The 22,719-nt window shown below is 41.4% G+C and overlaps 2 protein-coding genes across 2 annotated transcripts; both read left to right on the top strand.

Annotated features, from left to right (window-relative positions):
• The first annotated feature begins 2,698 nt into the window (after positions 1-2,698).
• LOC118095678 (vomeronasal type-2 receptor 26-like) lies at positions 2,699-5,882 on the top strand. Its single transcript, XM_035136916.2, has 4 exons — positions 2,699-3,502; positions 3,672-3,899; positions 4,748-4,874; positions 4,981-5,882. Exons 1-4 carry the CDS (start codon positions 2,699-2,701, stop codon positions 5,880-5,882), a joined length of 2,061 nt encoding a protein of 686 aa, XP_034992807.2.
• A 4,460-nt stretch (positions 5,883-10,342) lies between these two features.
• LOC118095679 (vomeronasal type-2 receptor 26-like) lies at positions 10,343-18,580 on the top strand. Its single transcript, XM_035136918.2, has 5 exons — positions 10,343-10,422; positions 13,063-13,354; positions 13,554-14,420; positions 15,599-15,680; positions 17,679-18,580. Exons 1-5 carry the CDS (start codon positions 10,343-10,345, stop codon positions 18,578-18,580), a joined length of 2,223 nt encoding a protein of 740 aa, XP_034992809.2.
• The last annotated feature ends 4,139 nt before the right edge of the window (positions 18,581-22,719 follow it).

The following is a 22,719-nucleotide window of genomic DNA, read 5'->3' as shown; positions in this document are numbered from 1 at the left end:
TGGGAAAGATGAAACTCTAATTCTAAGACACAGCCACCTTCATTCCAGGACTACCATTGCTTGGTTTATTCAGTCAAGTTACTGGCTTTACCAGAGAGTGTCACTCTCCGGAATTAATTTGTTTTTCAGAGAGATCAGGAAACAACATTACTTTCTCATGGCTTCATGGCACAGACGGGATATTTGTGGACATTTACATGTTATTGAATCTTTGATCTTGCAGGCAGGAATTGATTCAAGTTCTTGTCCTACAGCTGAGGGCCAAATTATTAATGCACCTGCTCTTGGGAATAGAGAAAACTTGTGGACTGTTCCATAAAGATCAACCAACTTTTTCCCTACCCAAAGTGTCACTCAGTATTAAAGCTTTAAAGAGGCAATGATTTCCCTCTGCAATTATCCAAATAACTATAATTTACTCATCATTCTGAAGCTTCTGAAGCTTTCTAGAAGGCAGGAGAAAACAGTCAGTAAGGGAGCCTGAAAGTATTTATAAATCAACCCTGGTGGCATTAGGCTATAATTAAACGCAAGAGTCAGGCAGGTCCATCTATGACATTTTCTCCTTTGTGAATCTTGGACTTCTAGGATTGGCAGTCTCACATAGGATGCAAGTTACAAATTAGGGAATTTATAGAGTCAGAAACTCTTTTCTGCCAACATGTTAGAAATAGCAGGGTTGATGCTCCTGCTGTTTCCTGTTGTGTCGCAAGAAGAAACTATGAAATGTCACACAGGTGATCCCCTCTCTGTTCCACATGAATGGTACCAGCTAGGTTGCCTCCACATTGGTGGAATTGCTTCTCAGATCTCTTATATAGTCAACCCGGTTACTTTTGAGGAACACCCTTCTCAGAACCAGATTGACTTTCCACAGTAAGGATCCCTCAATCCACCTGCTTTTTCTAAGCTGTATACCTTATAATTAACAATAGTATATGTGGATATTCTCCTTCCAAAAGTGAAAGCCTTTTTGTTTGAGAAAGCAGGGTGTTGGTACAGGAAAGCCACCAGGAAGGACAGGTAAGGAGCATTGAAAATAATAAGGAGAAGGTTTGATCTTGAATACTGCAAAGCTTAAAAATAGACACGGGAAATGTACATATAAAATCCAGCACAACCTTTTGTGTGCACTCACACAATGACCACAAAAAATCTCTCAAAAAGGTAAGATATAAAAGCACTGACTAATGTCACATGGGATGGGATAGTGGTCAGCTAATGGAAACTATAGTCTTTTTCAGAACACTGTCCAACCACCTCGTCCTCTGTCATCCCCTTCTCCTTGTGCCCTCCATCTTTCCCAACATCAGGGTCTTTTCCAGGGAGTCTTCTCTTCTCATGAGGTGGCCAAAGTATTGGAGCCTCAGCTTCACGATCTGTCCTCCCAGTAGGCACTCAGGGCTGATTTCCTTCAGAATGGATAGACTTGATCTTCTTGCAGTCCATGGGACTCTCAATAGTCTCCTCCAGCACCATAATTCAAAAGCATCAATTCTTCGGTGATCAACCTTCTTTATGGTCCAGCTCTCACTTCCATACATCACTACTGGGAAAACCATAGCTTTAAGTATACGGATGTTTGTCGGCAAGGTTATGTCTCTGCTTTTTAAGATGCTGTCTAGGTTTGTCATTGCTTTTCTCCCAAGAAGCAGGCATCTTTTAATTTCGTGACTGCTGTCCCCATCTGCAGTGATCATGGAGCCCAAGAAAGTAAAATCTCTCACTGCCTCCATTTCTTCCCCTTCTATTTGTCAGGAGGTGATGGGACCAGTGGCCATGATCTTGGTTTTTTTGATGTTGAGCTTCAGACCATATTTTGCGCTCTCCTCTTTCACCCTCATTAAAAGGTTCTTTAATTCCTCCTCACTTTCTGCCATCAAGGTTGTGTCATCAGCATATCTGAGGATGTTGATATTTCTTCCGGCAATCTTAATTCTGGTTTGGGATTCATCTAGTCCAGCCTTTCACATGATGAATTCTGCATATAAGTTAAATAAGCAGGGAGACAATATACAGGGTACTGTATTGCAAAATGAATTTTTGTGTTATGGACATATTTTCTGAAATATTAAAATAAACTCTCTTGGCAGTGTCATAACCAAGTTCTACCAGCACAGCCTGGCTTTGGCATTTGCTGTAAACGAGATCAACAAGAATGCCAATATCCTGCCCAATGTCACCCTCGGTTTTCACATCTCTGACAGTTATGACAGTGCAAGGATGACCTATCGGACAACACTGGACCTGATTTCAAAGTCACATATATTTCTCCCCAACTACAAATGTGGCAAACAGACAACCCTTCTTGCCATTATTGGAGGACTTGACTCTGACACCTCTTTCCTTATGATGGACATCATTGGCCTCTACAAAATTCCACAGGTAATTATTATTATTATTACATCTGAAGGCTTTTAATGTTTAATAGATTAGCTGTGAAGTTCCAAAGAAGGAAGTAATACTGATGACAAGTAGTAAAAACTTGGGAACATAATAATATCCCTATGATTCAAAATAGATTTAGAAATACTTCAAAAATGTTTGTTGTAAAAATCCACTCCCAGCCATAGACATCTGGAATAAATAGATGGGTATTAATGAATCTCTGTGGTCTCCTCATATTTTCTTACAGCTGATATATGGCTCATTTGCACCAGATGAGATGCAAACAATGGGTGCTCCTCCATTTTATCGCATGGTTCCAAATGAACACCTTCAGTATATGGGGATTATATGGTTACTTCAGCATTTTAGATGGACCTGGGTTGGGCTCTTTGTGGTAGATGATAACAGTGGAGAACAGTTTCTAAAAATATTGGAGCCAATGTTTTCCAGGCATGGAATCTGTTCAGCCTTCATAAGAAGAATCCCACAAGATGCTCGTATGGAGGAATACATCAATAATTTTAATGATGCAAGTCCAATTGATTTATCCCTCCAAAAATGTAAAGCTGGTACAATTATCACATATGGAGAATCTTTAACAATTTTGTGGCTGACAACATTTATATGTTCACAAGATTCAGGAAATAAGGAAAACCCATCATTTGGAAAGGTGTGGATCATGACAATGCAGATGGATTTTATCTTAACGGGTGCTGCAAGAGGATGGGGTTTTCAGATGTTCCAGGGTGCCATTTCCTTCACAATTCACACAAAAGAGGTACCAGGTTTCAGAGAATTTCTTCAAATCATTAAGCCAAATTGGACTCAAGGAGATGGGTTTCTAAAAGATTTCTGGGAGCAAGCCTTTGACTGTTTCTTGCCAGATCAAGCAGGGGTGCCTCTAATGGATGATGACACCTGTACTGGAGAGGAGAGGCTGGAAAGTCTCCCTGCTGGACTTTTTGAAATGCACATGAGTGGCCACAGCTACAGCATTTATATTGCTGTCTATGCTTTGGCTCATGCTTTGCATGCCATGTACTCATCTACATCCAAGCATAGGACAATGTTGGTTGGTAACAATATTGAACTTCAGGACCTAAAGCCTTGGCAGGTAATGTCTTACCAGAAATTATTTTAATATACAGTGTAGTGTAATGTGAAGCTACACTCCTTAAGTCATTAAGGCAAATATTGGGTTCCTATTTCTTTCTATAACTGAAGCTTGTGATTTGCAAAGTGTTGTTATCCGTGAATCCCCACTCCCTATCTTTTTCAATTAGCTCCATTCGTTTCTTCGAGGCATTTCATTTAACAACTCAGCTGGAGAAACTGTGTCCTTTAACGAAAAACGGGAAATGAGAGGTGGATTCGACATCATGAATCTGGTCATCTTGCCAAATAACTCATTCCAGAAAGTGAAAGTTGGGAGGATTGATCCCAGTGCCCATGAAGGAAAACGATTCACTGTCGATGAGTATAGAATTGAATGGCCTAGTCATTTTAATGAGGCATGGATTCTGTTTATTCTTAAATTGAAAACTGTGTCAAATGTTCTAGGCATTGTTTATTAACTCTGAGGTTTACATCACTTTGCTTCTTCATGTACATTTTAATGAAGGAATCGGTTAACTCTGCCACACTGATTGCAAAGAGTCTGCTAATCATAGTGGTTCACAGAATTGCTGAATTCCTTGTGCCTCAGATATATACTTCCAGGAATACCCACTTTCTCAGATTTTGACATGAATGCTGGACAGAATGAAAGCTTCAAACTTTATTTCATTAATTCTGATTTACTTACTCTCGCCTCCATTTTTGGAATATCTTACAACCAACACCCTTTAAGCACAACATAGGAGATTTTATCTAATTCAGTTATTATAGTCAGTGCTTTTTTTCTTGGGGGACACAGTTGTATGCACACCCCTAATCATTTTGTGAATCTAAGTTGGGCCTCTTTGAGGGGCAGTATTTCAAAATGAGTTGTAAAATGAGAGTACCCCTAAACATTTTTTTAAAGAAAAAAAGCACTTATTATAGACATTTGGTGATTTCCTATGAAATACAATGTGGAGAAGCTATATTCTGCTTTAAGACACAGGGGGGAGGAAATTTCATCCCTATCAGTTTGAGATGAACACGTCCACTGTTATAATTGTCCAAGAAGGTTTCAGATCCAATCATGTATTCTGCAAGCACACAAACTTACCTTTTGATATTAGGCTATATCAGCAATTAAAGAATAACTTGTTTTGAATATTATTTATTTAAATAGTTTATATAGCTCTTAAGCAAGCAAAGTCAGTTAAATTTAACCAAAACTGTGCTCGTACTAATTTTCCCCGTTTATGGATAGGTGCTTCCTCTTTCGGTGTGTAATGAACAATGTCTTCCTGGTCATCAGAAGAAAAAGAAGGAAGGGGAAAAGTTTTGTTGCTATGATTGTGTCCCATGCTTAGATGGAAAGATATCAAACCAGATTGGTGCGTGATGTAATTTCCCCATCACGGAGGGTTTTGCTTTTGTTTGATTGTTTCCCCCTGTGTCACATTAATTAACACTGAATTTACATCTTTTTCTATTTTCCAGATATGGATGACTGTTTCAAATGCCCAGAAGACCAGTATGCAAACAAAAATAGAAATGGTTGCATCCCTAAAGTTATAACCTTTTTATCATATGCAGAACCTCTAGGGGTCACTTTGGCCTCAGCTGCAGTTTCTTTTTCACTGACCACAGCCTTGGTGCTAGGAATGTTTATTAAGCACAGAGATACCGCAATAGTCAAAGCCAACAACAGAGACCTCTCCTACACTCTCCTCATCTCCCTCCTGCTCTGTTTTCTCTCTTCTTTGTTATTCCTTGGCCATCCTGGGAAAGTGATCTGCCTCCTTCAACAAGCAGCTTTTGGCATCATCTTCTCAGTGGCTGTTTCTTGCGTGCTGGCCAAAACCACCATAGTTTCTCTAGCATTCATGGCTACAAAGCCAGGATCAAGAATGAAGAAATGGGTGGGGAGGAAAGTGTCCTATTCAATTGTAATTTGTTGTTCGCTTGTTCAGATAGCCATTTGTACTGTGTGGCTGGCAAGCTATCCTCCATTCCCTGATTTAGACATGCATTCAGTGAATGAAGAAATCATTGTACAGTGTAATGAAGGGTCAGTCGTCATGTTCTACTGTGTCTTAGGCTACATGGGTCTTCTGGCCATCACCAGCTTCATGGTGGCATTCCTTGCCCGCAAGCTACCTGACAGTTTTAATGAAGCAAAATTCATCACTTTCAGCATGCTGGCCTTTTGCAGTGTTTGGTTGTCCTTTATTCCGACTTACTTGAGCACAAGAGGGAAAGGCATGGTGGCAGTGGAGATCTTCTCCATCTTGGCCTCCACTGCTGGGTTACTGGGTTGTATTTTTTGCCCGAAATGCTACATCATTGTGTTGCGACCAGAACTGAATAGCAGGGAGAAACTAATTAGGAGAAAATGTTAAGGAATCTTATATTTTCATTCTATCATACAGTTATATATGTTGGAGAAGAGCTTCTAGAGTAGGTCAGAATATTGGTAGATATTCTATTATATCGATGTCTCTTGCAAAGTTTCTGTTCATGCTCAAAATTTGCCTTAGTACATTTTTCAAAATGCTTCATTCAAGGAACATTTTCATAAGGTGTAGTTCGGGCAGGGTTCATGTTTTTTTTGTGATTCTGTCAATTTTCAGTAATATTGCTTGTCAGTCGTGATGAAGCTAAGTACTCCAAATATTTTGAACCAATCAGTTGTTCCATATCCAGTTCTAACTGTAGCTTCTTGTCCCACATAGAGATTTCTCAGGAGACCTCATCTGTCTCCTGAGAAATCTCTATGTGGGAGAAGAAGCTACAGTTAGAACTGGATATGGAACAACTGATTGGTTCAAAATTGGGAAAGGAGTACGACAAGGTTGTATATTGTCTCCCTGCTTATTTAACTTATATGCAGAATTTATCATGCGAAAGGCTGGACTAGATGAATCCCAAGCAGGAATTAAGATTGCCGGAAGAAATATCAACAACCTCAGACATGCAGATGACACAACCTTGATGGCAGAAAGTGAGGAGGAATTAAAGAACCTTTTAATGAGGGTGAAAGAGGAGAGCGCAAAATATGGTCTGAAGCTCAACATCAAAAAAACCAAGATCATGGCCACTGGTCCCATCACCTCCTGGCAAATAGAAGGGGAAGAAATGGAGGCAGTGAGAGATTTTACTTTCTTGGGCTCCTTGATCACTGCAGATGGTGACAGCAGTCACGAAATTAAAAGACGCCTGCTTCTTGGGAGAAAAACAATGACAAACCTAGACAGCATCTTAAAAAGCAGAGACATCACCTTGCCAACAAAGGCCCGTATAGTTAAAGCTATGGTTTTCCCAGTAGTGATGTATGGAAGTAAGAGCTGGACCATAAAGAAGGCTGATCGCCGAAGAATTGATGCTTTTGAATTATGGTGCTGGAGGAGACTCTTGAGAGTCCCATGGACTGCAAGAAGATAAAACCTATCCATTCTTAAGGAAATCAGCCCTGAGTGCTCCCTGGAAGGACAGATCGTGAAGCTGAGGCTCCAATACTTTGGCCACCTCATGAGAAGAGAAGAATCCTTGGAAAAGACCCTGATGTTGGGAAAGATTGAGGGCACTAGGAGAAGGGGACGACAGAGGACAAGATGGTTGGACAGTGTTCTCGAAGCTACGAACATGAGTTTGACCAAGCTGCGGGAGGCAGTGCAAGACAGGAGTGCCTGGCGTGCTATGGTCCATGGGGTCACGAAGAGTCGGACACGACTAAACGACTAAACAACAACACTCCAAATATTATTCAATTCCAGCTGAGGGATGATGGGAGTTTCATTCCATCAGCATCTCTATGAAACCACATGGGTGAATGTTGTTTAGCTCTATATATACCTTGGCTGGGTGGGGGGGGGAGTATCCTCATATGGCCCCCACCTATGTTGTAATAAACACTTTGTAGGACTAGAAGATATCCTATATATTTTCCAAATGTATAAGGAAAGTGGGCAAAGTGATGTTTTGTTCAGGTCCTGTGTGTGGACTTCACACGTGGATCTGTTAGACTGATGTGGGAAAAGGACTCTGAACAAGATGGGCCATTGGTCTGATTCTGTGAGGCTCTTCTCATGTTTTCATGTCATGCTTCTAATAAATGGAATGGAATGGAATTTAACATATGACTACAACATGAATGGGGAGACAACTACACAGTAGGGTTCTGCAAGAGTCCCCAACTCAAACTTCTGGGTCTGATTTGTAGATCCACATTGGAAGAGTGATGCAAGGACTCCAGCTGTGGATGTTTTTTGCCTTAGTTGTCAAAATGACTTTGTTTTCTTCTTCTTCTTCTTTCTTTTTAATATTTATTTATTAAAACTAAATTTGAATTACAAATCAATCCAATACAAATCAATACAAATCATAAATTTCCAAAATGAAGGATATATCCAAACAATGTTATATGGCATTGTTAATCCCACCACCTTCCCTCCACCCTTTACACCACCCTTCCCTCCACCCCTGCTAGATTTCCTTATATTTAACTGAACATATTTCATTCCTTGCATTCCGTATTCTCAGTTCTTACTCTTAAATTTGAATTTCATTTTTAACCTTCTATTTTGTAATCAACCTCACGCTCCACATTTTAATCTAGACACATTAGCATGTTTGTTTGTTTTCTGAGCAATGTTTTACCATATAAGCATCAAAACATTTCCATTCGTTTTTCAATTTTTGGTTAGATTGGTTTCTTATTATTGTGGTTAATTTTGCCAATAATAAGTATTCATTTACTTTACAGATCCACTCCTCTTTTGTTGGTATTTTTTCTTGTTTCCATTTTGCCTCTATCACCATTCTCGCAGCTGTGCTCGCATATAGAAAGATTTCCCTTTTTTCTTGTGGTATTTCCTTATCTAACAATCCCAAAAGATATGCTTCTGGGTGTTTGTTTAATGAACTTTTCCATATATTCTTTAATTCTTCATGTATCACATTCCAGAACTTTTTGACCTTCTCACATCTCCACCACATAACAACAACAACAACAACAACAACAACAACAACAATAATTTATTTATACCCCGCCCTCCCCAGTCAAAACTGGGCTCAGGGCGGCTAACACCAATAAAATTACAATAAAACATAAAAAGCAATTAATTAAAATACAGATTAAAATACAATATTAAAATTTAAAATGTAGCCTCATTTTAAGAAGTCCATAAATCCAAACCATGAGGGAGGGAAAACACAGGGGTCAGACTAAGTCCAGCCCAAAGGCCAGGCGGAACAGCTCTGTCTTGCAGGCCCTGCGGAAAGATGACAATTCCCACAGGGCCCTGGTTGCCTGCGAAAGAGGATGTGGATCAGTGTTCCTATTTCCTGGTTACTTTGGTTGTTTTACACATTTATTGAAATTGGATACATAAATTGCTTTCCAATATGCATCATTTACATTTTCATTTATGTATAATTCCCACTGAGAACAAACAATGGAATGCCTCACTCACTATTGTTCTTTTCACATTGGCTACCTATGGCCTTTAACTGTGCTCCTCTGTTAAAGTTGGAGCCTCTTGGCCAAAGTGGGCAGAATCATCTGGATTTGAGTTTTTCGTTATTCACCACTCATCCATTCCCTTAAATCTTTGTTTGAGAAGTAAAATTCAATTTAAAATTTCTTTTCTCCACCTCGATCAACTTTCCCTCTCTGATGTCTGAGTGAGGGAAATGCTATAAGATGACAAGAAGTCAATGGTGTGATATAAGTTGCAATTCCAATCACACTTACGTGGTAATGAGCCCCAATGAATTCATGAGATTTATATCTGAGTAGATATGCTTATGTTTGTAGTCCTAGATGCCTTTGTGATGGACCACTAGCCATGTTGTTAACCTTAAATACAAGGTACCTCAAGATACTCTGCTGATTTTCCTGCTGAAGAGTAACGGGGTACCCCCCTTGGGAATTCATTAATTTTGAAAAGGAAAATACAAAGGAGGTGATTTATTTATTTGTAAATAAGGCATATGTTGAGGGATATGATTTGTGTGTCTGTTGTGATATGCATCAGTGGAATATAAAAAGGAAGAGAGAATTTTACAAAATACACCAACTGTGTAGAAAAACAAAATAACAAATGAATGTCAGAACAGATTGACCTGCATCTCCTTGGTATAGGATAGTTGAGTGTAGTTTGACCAAAATTGTATTCCTGGTCAATTGGGGAAACCTTGCCTCTAACATTACTTTTTCTTGGAGTTTGCTCACCACAAAAATCTGCAATAAGGCCTTAGTTTCTCAACCCTTTAGGGATAGCTTGCATTGAGGTGGGGGAATCAACATGTTTCCCGCCAAAAGTACCACTCATAATTTAAACTGTGAAGAAGTAATTATCTCCCCCTGCAATTATCCAAATCACTATCATTTGTTCACCTTGCCGAAGTTTCTAAGGCTTTGCAGAAGACAAGACGAAAACAGCGAATAAACAAGCCTGGAAGTGGTTACAAATAGACTGCAGAGTTGGGTTTAGGTGCAAGAGATTGGAGCCCAACTCTGACACATTGCTCTCATTTTCATATTGTCTCAGACACTGCTGAAGCCATTTGTAATCCTGTTGATGCTAAAAGTAAGCCTGGTAAATTTCTCATTGATTAGTGTATGGGGAGAGTCTGGCACCACCCAATGAAATTTGATTATGTCAGCCATTGCCTAGATATGGGACAGGACTATTTGCATCTAGAGATATACTTTGGTCCCCAAATGTTGGGCAGAGCTGTGTGGCTGCTTCTGTTGCTTCTCATGGTGTGCAAAGTGGACACCATAAAATACCCCAAAGATGGACCCCTCCCTGTTCCACATGAGTGGTACCAGCCAGGCAGCCTTGTCATTGGTGGGATGGCTTCTCAGATGTTTTATGTTATCCATGAAGTTTCCTTCAAGGAAAATCCTTCTTTGAACCTTTTTGATGTGCCTAAGTAAGTATTGTTTTCCCCATGTGCATTCTCTGAGATTCATGCATTTCACTCAATTTAGGGTAGATATGGGTCTTTTTTTCCTCCACCACCCCCCTTTCCTGGTGATAAGAAAATGACATGAGTCAGACCAAAATAAAATAAGTGGGAAAGATTTATTTAAGTCAATGCAAACATTTGATGAAAATATACAAAATCAGAAGTTAGTGAGCTACCAATCTGAACAGAGATGAAACTATCTGGCTTCTGTAGACTCAGGTGGAAAACTGAGGGAGATGAATTCAGGGTCTAGCTTTAAAGCTCAAGAACGGTTTAAATGGGAAAATAAGGAGATATTGGGGAGGGGAGGAGAAATCCCTACCGTGTTTCTCATATTATAAGACACGTCTTATATTTATTTTTTCCTCAAAAAAACACACCATGGCTTATTTTCAAGGGATGTCTTATTTTTTAATTAAGTATGGTAAACCATGCATAAATATTGTACTTTTGCACCAAGCAAAAGCACACTGAGGGGGAGCAATTGCATGCAATTAAAGCTTGCATTAAACATGCACAAAGTGAAAGTTTTCTGAGATCAAAAGCAGCAGAACAGAGCCCAAACAAGCACGATAAAAGCATGCTTTTCACAAACTTTTCCTGCATCACAGAATAGCATTGCATGCATACCGTGCAAGCTCAATGTTTTCAGCCCAACAAGCCTTGAACTTCGCGCACCACGGCTCCTGCCAGCAGGGCCGTCTTAAGCCTTTCTGGCGCCTTGGTTCAAGGATCCCTCCAGCGCCCCCCCCCCGCCAGCTTGGGACTTCCATTTTCACTCTCGGACCCTGCACCGAGTGCCTGCATCTTCATCTGCTGCAATTGCAGGCAGCAGCTTGTCAGGTGCAGCTCCCCCCTTTTCCCTTTGGTAAACAGCCTTCTCGTAAGGCGCAGCGGGCAAGATCCCGCACACACCCAAAAAGGGAGGCAAAACCAGAAAACAGAAACCCTGAATGCTCAGCACGGCCGCCTTGCCTTGGCTGGGATCCGCCTCAAACCACCTTTTCCGCTCACCCTCAAAATCGCCTTGGTTTCGGGAAGGGAGGGGGGAAAACAAACTAGGGCCACCAGGGAGACCTTCTCAGCGACCCACTCTGATCAGGGGAAAAGACAGAGATGGGAAAGCGCGCAGGCGAAAGGAAGAGATCGCCCAGCAGGGGAGAAGACACACACACACACACACACACACAGAGAGAGAGAAGCAGACTTGGTCTGTGGTGTTAAGTCTCTTATTACTGTATGTTGTTGTTGCTGCTACTGCTATCGCTTCCGCCACTGGCCCCAATCCAAGCTGCCTGGGGAATGTCTCTCCCCCACCATCACCACAAAAAACCGCGCGCACACACCTCCCCACTTTCTTCTTGGGTTGTTGGAAAACAGTTGCGATCTCCCCCCCCCCGTGATTTCCATTTCACTCCCACTCCCACCACCAGCCTCCCTGCTCCTCTCCAGTGAAAACAGATAACCCCGGCACAACCTCGTGTCTCTTTTCTTTTCTCGCAGCCCCACCACTCCTCCTCCTCCTCCTCCTCCTCCTCCTCCTCCTCCTCCTCCTCCTCCTCCTCCTCCTCTATCATCACCTCCATTTCCTTGGGCTCTTTCTCTCTCCCCCCTCCTCCTCCCATGGCTCCATGTGTCCCCAAGGAGCCCCGAGTCAAGCTAGCAGGAGGCAGAGAGCTCCCGGGGATGGAGCTCTCCTCCTCTTCTTGCAGAACCAGCAAGACGCCTGCCTAGAGTGGCACCACGCGCCTGCTGCCACTCTAGGCAATAGTCTCACTGGTTCTGCAAGAAGAGGAGGAGAGGAAGCTTTTGCCGCCTTGCATGGAGCTCCTGGCTGCCGCGCTCAGCTGGACAGCAGCCATTATGTGCCCCTTTGGCGCCCTTTTGGTGCAGCTGCCTGCCAGCTGCCGGGGCTTTTCGAGGCTTGAGCTGTGGGTCCAGCCGGGTGTGCTGCAGCTCTTGCCGGCTCCCACTCGGACGGAGCTGCACGTGGCAGCAGCATCCGGTTCTGAGGAGACATCTTCCTTTTCCTCCCACCACAAGCCGGTACGGCTTATTTTCAAGGTATGCCTTATATTTCACCAACCCTTGGAAATCCTGCCATGCCTTATTTTGTAGGGATGCCTTAAAATATGAGAAACACGGTATGTAAAATCACATTTCTGAAACAGATTATAAGGCAAATGTGCTGGTCTCCCAATGCAACAACCAATAGCAAATTTAAGAGCTAAATAAAAGTAAGAATTAGCACTGCTTTGCAGCCTCTTCTCAAATCCCTCTGTATATCTATATTTCCCTATCTTCTGTTTCACTCTTTTCTCTTGCCCCACTTTTCCCTCACTAAATTTAGTCCTGTTTTGTAACAGTGACAACAGTGGCAAACACCTGTAATACAGGTGATTTGCTTGTTTGTTTTACTTTATCCTGCACTAAGTATTTGGAGGAGGGTGATATTACTCAGCCTAATCTGTTTACAAAGAGTCTGTTTACAACGTCACCCAGAGCTACTCCTCTTCATCTCGATGCATACACTGGAGCTGACTAAAGACTTCTCAGCCTTTCTGATCTCATAGTCAAGAAATAACAGATCAATTATATTGACAGTGTGGTGACAAAGTTCTATCAGCATGCCCTTGCCTTAGCATTTGCTGTGAAGGAGATCAATGAGAATCCCATGATTTTGCCCAATGTTACACTTGGGTTCCACATTTACGACAGCTACTATGATGCAAGGATGACCTACCGCACCACTCTGGACCTTCTCTTCAAGTCAGATAGATTTGTCCCCAACTACAAATGTGACAGCCAGAAAAAACTCATAGCTATCATCGGAGGACTTGGTTTTCATATCTCCCACTATATGGCAAACATCTTAGGTCTTTACAAGATTCCTCAGGTAGGATTTGCTTGAGGGCTCTGGGGTCATTCATATTTTATTCTTCTCACTGCTGCCTAAACAAGTGTGTGTGTGCGTGTGTGTTTGGTGTGTGTGTGTGTTTCTGTACTATTGTATTAATAAATATATAAAATGGACATGCACATAAAACTGCTCTTAAGTTTTTTTCTATGCTTTAATCTATACATTTTTCTTTTAGTTCACATATGGCTCATTTCCCCCAGTGAAAGAAACTGATAATAGACACTCCCTTTCCTTTTACCACATGGCTCCAAATGAGTCCCATCAGCACAGGGGGATCATCTGGCTACTTCAGAAGTTTAGGTGGACATGGGTTGGGCTCTATGTTGCAGCTGGGAACAGCGGAGAACCATTTTTGGAGGCACTAGAATCATTATTTTTCCAGAATGGAATCTGTTCGGCATTTGTCAAAAGGATTCCACAGCAAGCCCATTTTGAGAATTTTGGGGACATACTCAACACAGCTTCCAATTTGCATTTACCACTGAGAAATAAAACACCCAGTGTGTTTATCATGTACGGAGAATCAATGATACTTTCAACTTTCAGAACTTTTCTATTAGTCCAAGATGCATTAAATGATGAAAACACATTATATGGAAAAGTGTGGATTATGACAACCCAGAGTGATTTCATTTTATCAGGCCTTCAAAGGAGTTTGGATCTCCAGTTGTTCCAAGGTGCCATTTCCTTCACAATTCACACAAATGAGCTTCCAGGATTCATAGAATTTCTTCAGATCACAAAACTTGATAGGAAACAAGGAAATGGTTTTCTCAAAGACTTCTGGGAGCAAGCATTTGACTGTTCATTTCCAGATCCAGGGATGCCTATCATGGTTGATGGCACATGTACCGGGGAGGAGAGGCTGGAAAGTCTCCCTGCGAGTCTTTTCGAAATGCAGATGATTGGTGACAGCTACAGCATCTATAATGCTGTCTGGGCTTTTGCTCATGCACTGCATACTATGCTCACAACCGGACCCGAGCACAACACAATTCTGGGGAGTAATAGTATTGAATTTCTATCTCTCCAGCCTTGGCAGGTAATGTCTCCACTATGAAATATTCTAGGATTTCATTTTGATTTGGGTGCTCATTGAGATTGGTCATATTCCAGCCTCTGGGGCATTGCACCCACTATCTTAACAACCCTCCACCTTGAATTGAAGAGCATTTTTCTGAAGCAGGAAATCTCCTCTCCTTGAATGTTCACCATGCAAAATTAGGGTTCCAAACCAAAGGCGAGGGAGCCTACCAATGAGCATAAGACTCCTTTTGGATCAGAACAAAGACCCACCTTTCACCCAAAGTCTCTTCTCACAGTATCCCACAAGATACATTTTACTTGAGGAGAGAAGATTTACCTGTTCAGCAGCAGTTCCTTCAGCTCTCAGAAAGTTTTTTGAAATGAGGAGTGTGCTGTTCTGGAGTCATGAGGCTTTCCAAAATACGTGGGGAAAATTCATGTTTGCTGCTGATAATAATAATAATGATGATGATGATGATGATGATGATGAAGTTTCATTTGGCCATGAAACTCACCAGATGAAACTGAGTCAGTCTTGGAAGAATGCTGAAATATAACTGATATATAATTAAATTATAAGATAACTTGAAATGTATAATTGACTCGCAATATGTTAGAAAATGTGCAAAATAGGCCTCACTAGCATTTAAAATGGCCAGATGTACACTGCATAGATCCTAACTCTACACTGGATCCACCCTACTTAGAGGTTATGGGTACTATTCAATGTTAGCTGAATATTCAGAGTATACCAGCTGAACTCACTGCACAAGCAACTTAATGCCACTGATAGGAATGATTCGAGTAAGTGACTTAGTTGCATCTCACCTTAAGGTTGCAGTCATCTACACACTTACCTTTGAACATAAGAGTAGGACCAGCCTAGGCTGCTGCCTCTCCTCCTCTCCATTGCTTCCTACTCACCAAATCATTGCTAATTGGATCATCCTGGAAAAAAATGTGATTAAAAACTAGGTCTAGAAAAGTCACACCATGCCCTTCCTAGAGCCAAGAGACTCAACAAACTGAATGCCCAGCTGTGTTGAAAGGTGCTTCTATACCATAGGCTAGAAGACCATATTCACTGGCAATGTTTTATCTATTTTCATATCCTCTCACAATTGGAATCTGAAAATATTTTGAACACTCCAGAATTTTGTTACCCTTCTGTTACTTTCTCTTCCTTTCAACCAGCTCCACCCATTTCTTCAAGGCATTTCATTTAACAACTCAGCTAATGAAGAAGTGTCCTTTAATTACAAGAGGGAAATGAGAGGTGGGTTTGATATTATGAATATGGTCACATTTCCCAACAAGTCTTTCCAGAAAGTAAAAGTTGGAAGTCTGGATGCCAGTGGTGTGCAAGAAAAGAAATTCACCATAAATGAGGATTTAATTTTTTGGCACAGACATTTTAATCAGGTATGGACGCTGTGATTCTCCTGGGGTGTCCTCTTCAAACTAGTTGGGAAATCAGTGTATCAGGACTGAAGGGTCACCCACACTTCTACTTTTCTTGTGATTTCTAGATACAGATGTGAGAGAGTTTATAATTTCCCCCCACTGCTTTACCTGGTCAAAACCTGCTATTTACTGCTAAATTGGAGAGCATGTTTTCCCAGGGAAAGAGGTGGGACAAGAGAAAAATCTCTCTTAGATTTTTAGAAATCTAAGGACCTTAGAAATCACAGGACTTAATGTGACTTTCAAATGGATCGTCAAGCTCTAGAAGGCTGCTACTACCTAGGACTTCAAAGCTATATGCAGGGTTTCAATGCCAAATATATCCATTCTTATGAAAACTGACATTTAGTAGGCTGTTTGAATTTGTTATATTGATTCTGTATGTAATGTGCTCTGGGACCATGTGATAAAGAAAGGGTCAAAAGTACTGATAATAAAGGAATGCTAGTTATTCCTGGAATATCAAGTAAGGTGATGGACAAGACCAGCAACAGAACCGCAAAATTGCTTGAATATCACCCAGTTTAAACATTTTAATGTCCATGGATAGGCACTTCCTCTTTCTATGTGCAATGACCATTGCTGGCCTGGTGATCAGAAGAAAAAGAAGGAAGGGGTAAAGTTTTGCTGCTATGATTGTGCTCCGTGCCCTGAAGGGAAGATTTCAAAGCAGACTGGTAGGTATTGTCCTCAAATATCTAAATTTGCACTTGTATATGACTAAAACACTTAACCGTCAGATGAACAGGTGGAGGGCTGGGTGGTGGTGAGGAATTCGAGGGTACCGTTTTCTAGTTATTTTGTGTAAATTCATGATTAATTTGATTTATTTGTAAATTCATGAGTAATTTGATTTATTAGTTTGATTAATTTGTAAATTCATGATTAATTTGATTTATTGTAACAGTGCATTACAACGTTGACTATGGTTAATTTTTGTGTAAATTTTTGTGAAATATCAATAAAAATGTTGGTGGAAAAAAACTGTCAGATGAACATAGCTGCCAAGTCTCCTGCCGAAAAATGTGGGATCAGCAGCGGCGCGGCACCGGAAGTCGCTTCTATGCATGTCTGGACATGCGTAAAGGCAACTTCCGGTGCCAGCGCCACCCGATTTCCGGTGCCCAGACATGGGTAGTGCGGCACCAGAGGTCACTTCTATGTGTAGAAGCAACTTCCAGTGCCGCTGTGCCCAATTTCCGGTGCCCAGGAATGGGCGGAGCGGCAGTGGAAGTGTCTTCTACTCATGTCCGGATATGCGTAGAAGCGACTTCCGGTGCAGCGCTACCCATGTCTGGGCACCGGAAATCCGGCGGCGCCAGCACCCAAAATCCGGGAGATTCCGGGATTTTTTTCCATTCGGGAGAACAGTGGGAAACGGATTAAAATCCGGGGGTTTGCCGTGAAAAACGGGAGACTTGGCAGCTATGCAGATGAATTAAGATCAAAACTTTTTATTTGTCAGATATGGATGGATGTTTGAAGTGATCTGATTATCAGTTCCAAAGTAAGAATAAAAATTGACATATTATAAAGATCAGTTAAAATTAGCCATGATTATCTCCCATATTAATCTTCTTTCCTGTTTATAGATAGGTTATTCCCCTTTCTTTGTGTTATGATTACGGCCACCCTGCATATGAGAAGAAAAAGAAGGAAGGGGTAAATATTTGCTTCTATGATTGTGCTCTTTAACAAGTAGGAAAGATATGACACAAAACCTGTAGGTCATGTAATTTTGCCATCACACAGGGTTTATTTATTTTGCTGTGTCACATTAATTAACACCACATTTGGACCTTTTTTTCAGATATGGACAACTGTTTCACATGTCCAGAAGATCAATATTCAAACAAGAATAAAAATGGGTGCATCCACAAAACTATACATTTTCTATCTTATAAAGAAAGGTTAGGGGTTACATTAGCCACTGTTGCTATTTCATTTTCCCTCATTACAGCCTTGATGCTAGGAATATTTATTAAGCACAGAGTCACCCCCATAGTGAAAGCCAACAACAGGGGACTCACCTATACTCTCCTCATCTCCCTCCTGCTCTGCTTCCTCTCATCTTTGCTCTTCCTTGGCCAACCTGGGAAAGTGACCTGCCTTCTCCGACAATCTGCTTTTGGCATCATCTTCTCCATGGCGGTTTCTTGTGTATTGGCCAAAACCGCCATAGTTTCTCTTGCATTTATGGCCACAAAGCCTAGATCTAGGATGCAGAAATGGGTGGGGAAAAGACTAGTCTATACCATTGTCCTTTCCTGTACCTTCATTCAAGCGAGTATTTGCACCTTGTGGCTAGCAACCTCTCCCCCATTCCCTGATTTAGACATGCAATCATTAACTGAAGAAATCATTGTGCAATGTAATGAAGGGTCTGTTACCATGTTTTATTGTGTCCTTGGTTACTTAGGCCTTTTGGCCATTGCCAGTTTCCTTGTGGCCTTCCTTGCCCGCAAGTTACCGGACAGTTTTAATGAAGCCAAGTTCATCACCTTCAGCATGCTAGCATTTTGCAGTGTATGGCTCTCCTTTCTTCCAACCTACCTGAGCACAAGAGGAAAATACATGGTGGCTGTAGAGATCTTCTCAATATTGGCTTCCAGTTCTGGGTTGCTGGGTTTCATCTTTTCCCCTAAATGCTACATCATTGTGATGAGGCCTGAACTAAACAGCAGGGAACAACTCATAAGAAGAAAGTGTTAAAATACCTATATGTTTTGTATCTATCATATTATTAGGTGGGTTGCACATAGGCTTGAGGAGCATACGGCTTACTAGAACATTACTGATAGATATTCACTGAAAGTTGTGATGAAGCCTGAACTGAACAGTAGGGAACAACTAATAAGAAGAAAGAATTAAATAATCTTTATGATTTGAATCAAAATATTAGGTGGGTTGGACATATAGTAGGCTTTAGGAGCATATGGCTTACTAGATCATTATTGATGATCATTATTGATGATCTAGTAACACTTCTGTGGATGATAGATGATCATAGATAGATAGATGATAGATTTCTAAAGCTTCTTTGCCTTCATCATACCTTCTGATGCTCTTCATGACAGGCAAATTGATGATACAATACTTTTCTCCTAGATGTTGTATAATTGTGAAGTGGTTTTTTAATAGTAGGCAGTCAAAATTGGTATCCCCCACATCATGAAGTGTTTGCATCCTTTCTGCCACTTCATAATTCTACAATGTCATTCTGTTACATTCATAGACAGAGACTGAGCTGCTAATAAGAAACTTGCATGGAGTATGAGATGTTGATAGCATTAGAGGTGGAACCAATCCATTTCACATTTTTTATATGCAGGAGAGGAAATTGTGGTTTTCCATTTGTCTCCTTGTCACTCTTCTCTGTATCAGGGGTGACAAACCTGTGGTCTTCAATATGACTTTGTCTAATTATTTTTTTCAGATTTACATACTGCTCAATCATCCATATAATCTTCTCAGTTTACATAAAATATAAAATGTCTATTAAAATAGTCTAGCACAAATGCACAAATTAACTGTTAAAATGCTCAGAATCTAAGTGAAATCACCTTTTTAAAAAGTGAACATAATCATGCAAAAGAGGAAGTGCCTATCCATGTAATTCAGCCCGTTGAGTGAATGGGCGCTAGAACATCCTGGGGTTCGGAGAAGCGCTTGCGTAGCGCTTCTCCGAAACCCGGGACCTGTCCTTGTTGTCGGTGGCAGGGGGACAGGAACGAAGGAAGAGAAAGCAGCTCTTTCTCCTCCTCCCTTCCTTCCTCTCCCCCAGCCACCGATAGGAAGGAGACATCCCGGGGTTTGGAGAAGCACTTGCGCAGCGCTTCTCCGAACCCCGGGACCTGTCCTTGCTGGACGCACACGCGCACTCTCCCCCCCCCCCCCCGCCACCAATGCTCAGTCCAGCTGGGAGCAGCGGTTGGCGGCTGCAGGGAAACGGTAGGTGGGGAGGTGGGGAGAGTGCACGTGTGTGTGCGTGCAGTCTCTGCATCCAATCCCTGTGTCCGTGGGGCACATGCGCAGTAGCGCGGACACAGGGAATCTGGACGCAGAGACACTTGCACTTTATTATATAGGATTACATAAAATAAGGAGGCATGATATGATCTCGACTCCTACTTGCATCAGCCCTAACCAGGATGGTAATAAGAGGTGCAGTCCAAAAGGGGGTTTGACCAGATGATCCTCATGATACCTTCCAACTCTACAAATCTATTGTTATTTAGTATCTGGTGAGTCAAAGGTTAGCCACCTATGCTTTACAAAAAACAGACATATGAAACAGAATAGATGATACACCAACCGACAACCTACCTTCCCTATCTTTTTATTTCATGTTTGTTTATATTCTTATGCATCAGTTAGCAACTCTACTTAGTCCAATGCCGCATTGCTAAATTCCAGTTAAGAGCCAGAATATTCCCCACTATCCCCACTAAAAAAGGTGTTGCCCTTTGTTGCTGCATTCACAAAGAATAATATGGACAACCCCCTAGAAGAATCTGAGATTCAGAATCAATTTTATTAGGATATAGAACAATCTGTGTGGACCTTGATTCCCTTCTAATGCACTTCAGATACGGGGGAGGTTAAATTGACTAACATCTTCCTGATTACTTTTTCCATGGACCCCTTAGGCTTATAGGTGTGGTAGACTTCTGCAATATTTTAATATTTTGCCACTGCCAACTATCATTAAATATAAAGTTGTGATCTAAGACTGCTCTTTGTGGATGTTAGAAACCAGTGCTGCAACTTCTTTCTTCAAATAAGTTTTATTTTATCTTGGGTTGGAGGAAGGTGGTTTTCATTAGCAGGATGTTATGCCCTGATGAAGTTCATACACCATTTTCTTCCTATGATGGAAGAACAAGAATCTCTGCATTCCCACTGGATGAACAGACAAGAGGTTCCCCATCAGTTCTGACAACACTGTCTCTCCTCCCAGACAATTCCTTCCAGAGTTGCTTTATCACAAGGGTTTTGGAATGACAGCTGTGTCCCGTCACAGTATTACATAGCAGTGTCCTTGGGAGTTAGTTGCAGACAAAAATTGGAGTTGCCTTGGAGACTTTAAGCTGTAAGCTTCCTTGGATGGCAAGGACATAGCTTTCTTAAGATTTCCAGTACCACAGCAGCTGCTGCAGTCCTTTCCCTGATTTCTGCCTTATCAAACTCATCCTGTAGTCAACCACAAGAAATCCCCTCATAGAACACTGCCATTGAACAGATTATTCAGGTTTTTTTTCAATTCTGAATCCACTTGAGTCAGAACAATTTAGGAGGGTCTTTCTAGTTTAAAAAAGGCAAGTACCAGGAGACATGATAAAGGTGTGTATGTGTGTGTGTGCACGCACGCACGCACACACGCACACACACAGAGAGAGAGAGAGAGAGAGAGAGAGAGAGAGAGAGAGAGAGAGAGAGAGAGAGAGAGACGTTATGGAGAATGTACATAGATAAAAGTTTTTCCCCCTGTTTCATAACAATAGAAGTTGGGAGTATCAAGTGAGAGCGATTATTGAAAAGTTTAGGAGACACAGAAGAAAGTACTCCTTTACACAATACATAGTTAAACTATGGATTTCACTCCTACTAGAAGTAGTGAATTTGATGAAGGATATCTATCAGTCGATATCAGCCCTGATGGTGATGTTCTACCACCACCATTGAAGGCATTATTTCCACCGGTAGCAGCAATCTAAATGCTAGTTACTGGAAACTGCAGAAAGTAAAAACGTTCTTCTGAGACTGCTGTTGCTTCTACGGTACGGGTGCATACAGTTATTTTTACAGCAGCTCTCACAACCAATGGGAGTTCAATGAAAGTCTATGTTTGGAGATCCACACAGAAGACCACTTTTGCCATATGGAGCATAGATTGTTCATCTATCTGAAGTATGCCAGCCTGTGACTGGTGAAAAGTTCAAAGGAAGAACACATCTTTTAAAGTAGGGTTTCCATATTCCCCAAAGTGAAAATACAGTCACCACCCCCCCGCGCACGCCATTCATCTGGGTTTTCCTGGGCATTTTGACAGACAGCCCTATTTTTAATAGATGAGATACAGGGTTCAATCCCTGGTATTTCCATGTTCAGTATTAACTAATATTGAGCAACGTTGACTTTGCTGAGCTTCTAATGCTTTTGGAACTGGGGCTTTATAGAATTCCTCAGGCCTCAGGTAAGGGGGGATGGAAAAGAAAACATTAAATAAAACTGTGACATATATAGTGCAAGTGAACTATTGATTTATAAACTCAATTCACTCAGGGAGATCTGGTGCTATGGTGTCCAAAACACTGTTCATTATCATTGGGGCTAGAGCTAAGCCAATGACTCAGGTTACACTGCTTATCATAATATCACAGCATTGTAAGAGTTGGAAAGGACCCCAAGGGTCATTGTGACGATCACCCTAAAGTCAGGCCTGGTATAGAAGGGGTTAACAGGTAATGACAGTTATAACCCTAGGGGGTGGGGTTAGGAGGACTATATAAACCCACCCCTGGGAGGTAGAAGGGAGTTGAGTTGGGGGAGTTGCGTGGGTTGTTGAGAGAGATGAGGGAGTTGTGTGGGAGGTGGATGAGGTGTGGCATAGAGACTGAGGGTGAGGCATTAGGTGGTAGGTAATCAGAAAGGATAGAGTGTTTGACAGTTTAGTTATTAAAGGTTAGAGGTAATAGGAACGGTTATATAAGAATTCAGGAACTTAACTATTGAAACCATACGCTTATGTACCATTTCTAAATAAACCTCTTTTGTTCAAACATCATCCTTGTCTGACGTAGTGGATAGTTACCAGACTTATTACTGGTTGGTGGCCGCGGTATAATAAA

This window comes from Zootoca vivipara, chromosome 13, assembly GCF_963506605.1.
Source record: "Zootoca vivipara chromosome 13, rZooViv1.1, whole genome shotgun sequence".
Lineage (NCBI taxonomy): Eukaryota > Metazoa > Chordata > Lepidosauria > Squamata > Lacertidae > Zootoca > Zootoca vivipara.
The sequence above is the reverse complement of the archived record's forward strand: the minus strand, read 5'-3'. Positions and strand labels throughout refer to the sequence as shown.

What these genes read in the sequence shown, in the direction of transcription:
- LOC118095678 (XM_035136916.2), top strand. Translation starts at nt 2,699, where the DNA reads ATGGTTCCAAATGAACACCTTCAGTATATGGGGATTATATGGTTACTT. An exon ending in AGGACCTAAAGCCTTGGCAG is followed by an intron (nt 3,503 to 3,671) that starts GTAATGTCTTAC and finishes TTTTTCAATTAG; the next exon opens with CTCCATTCGTTTCTTCGAGG. An exon ending in GGCCTAGTCATTTTAATGAG is followed by an intron (nt 3,900 to 4,747) that starts GCATGGATTCTG and finishes GTTTATGGATAG; the next exon opens with GTGCTTCCTCTTTCGGTGTG.
- LOC118095679 (XM_035136918.2), top strand. Translation starts at nt 10,343, where the DNA reads ATGGCTTCTCAGATGTTTTATGTTATCCATGAAGTTTCCTTCAAGGAA. An exon ending in AACCTTTTTGATGTGCCTAA is followed by an intron (nt 10,423 to 13,062) that starts GTAAGTATTGTT and finishes TTATATTGACAG; the next exon opens with TGTGGTGACAAAGTTCTATC. An exon ending in TATCTCTCCAGCCTTGGCAG is followed by an intron (nt 14,421 to 15,598) that starts GTAATGTCTCCA and finishes CCTTTCAACCAG; the next exon opens with CTCCACCCATTTCTTCAAGG.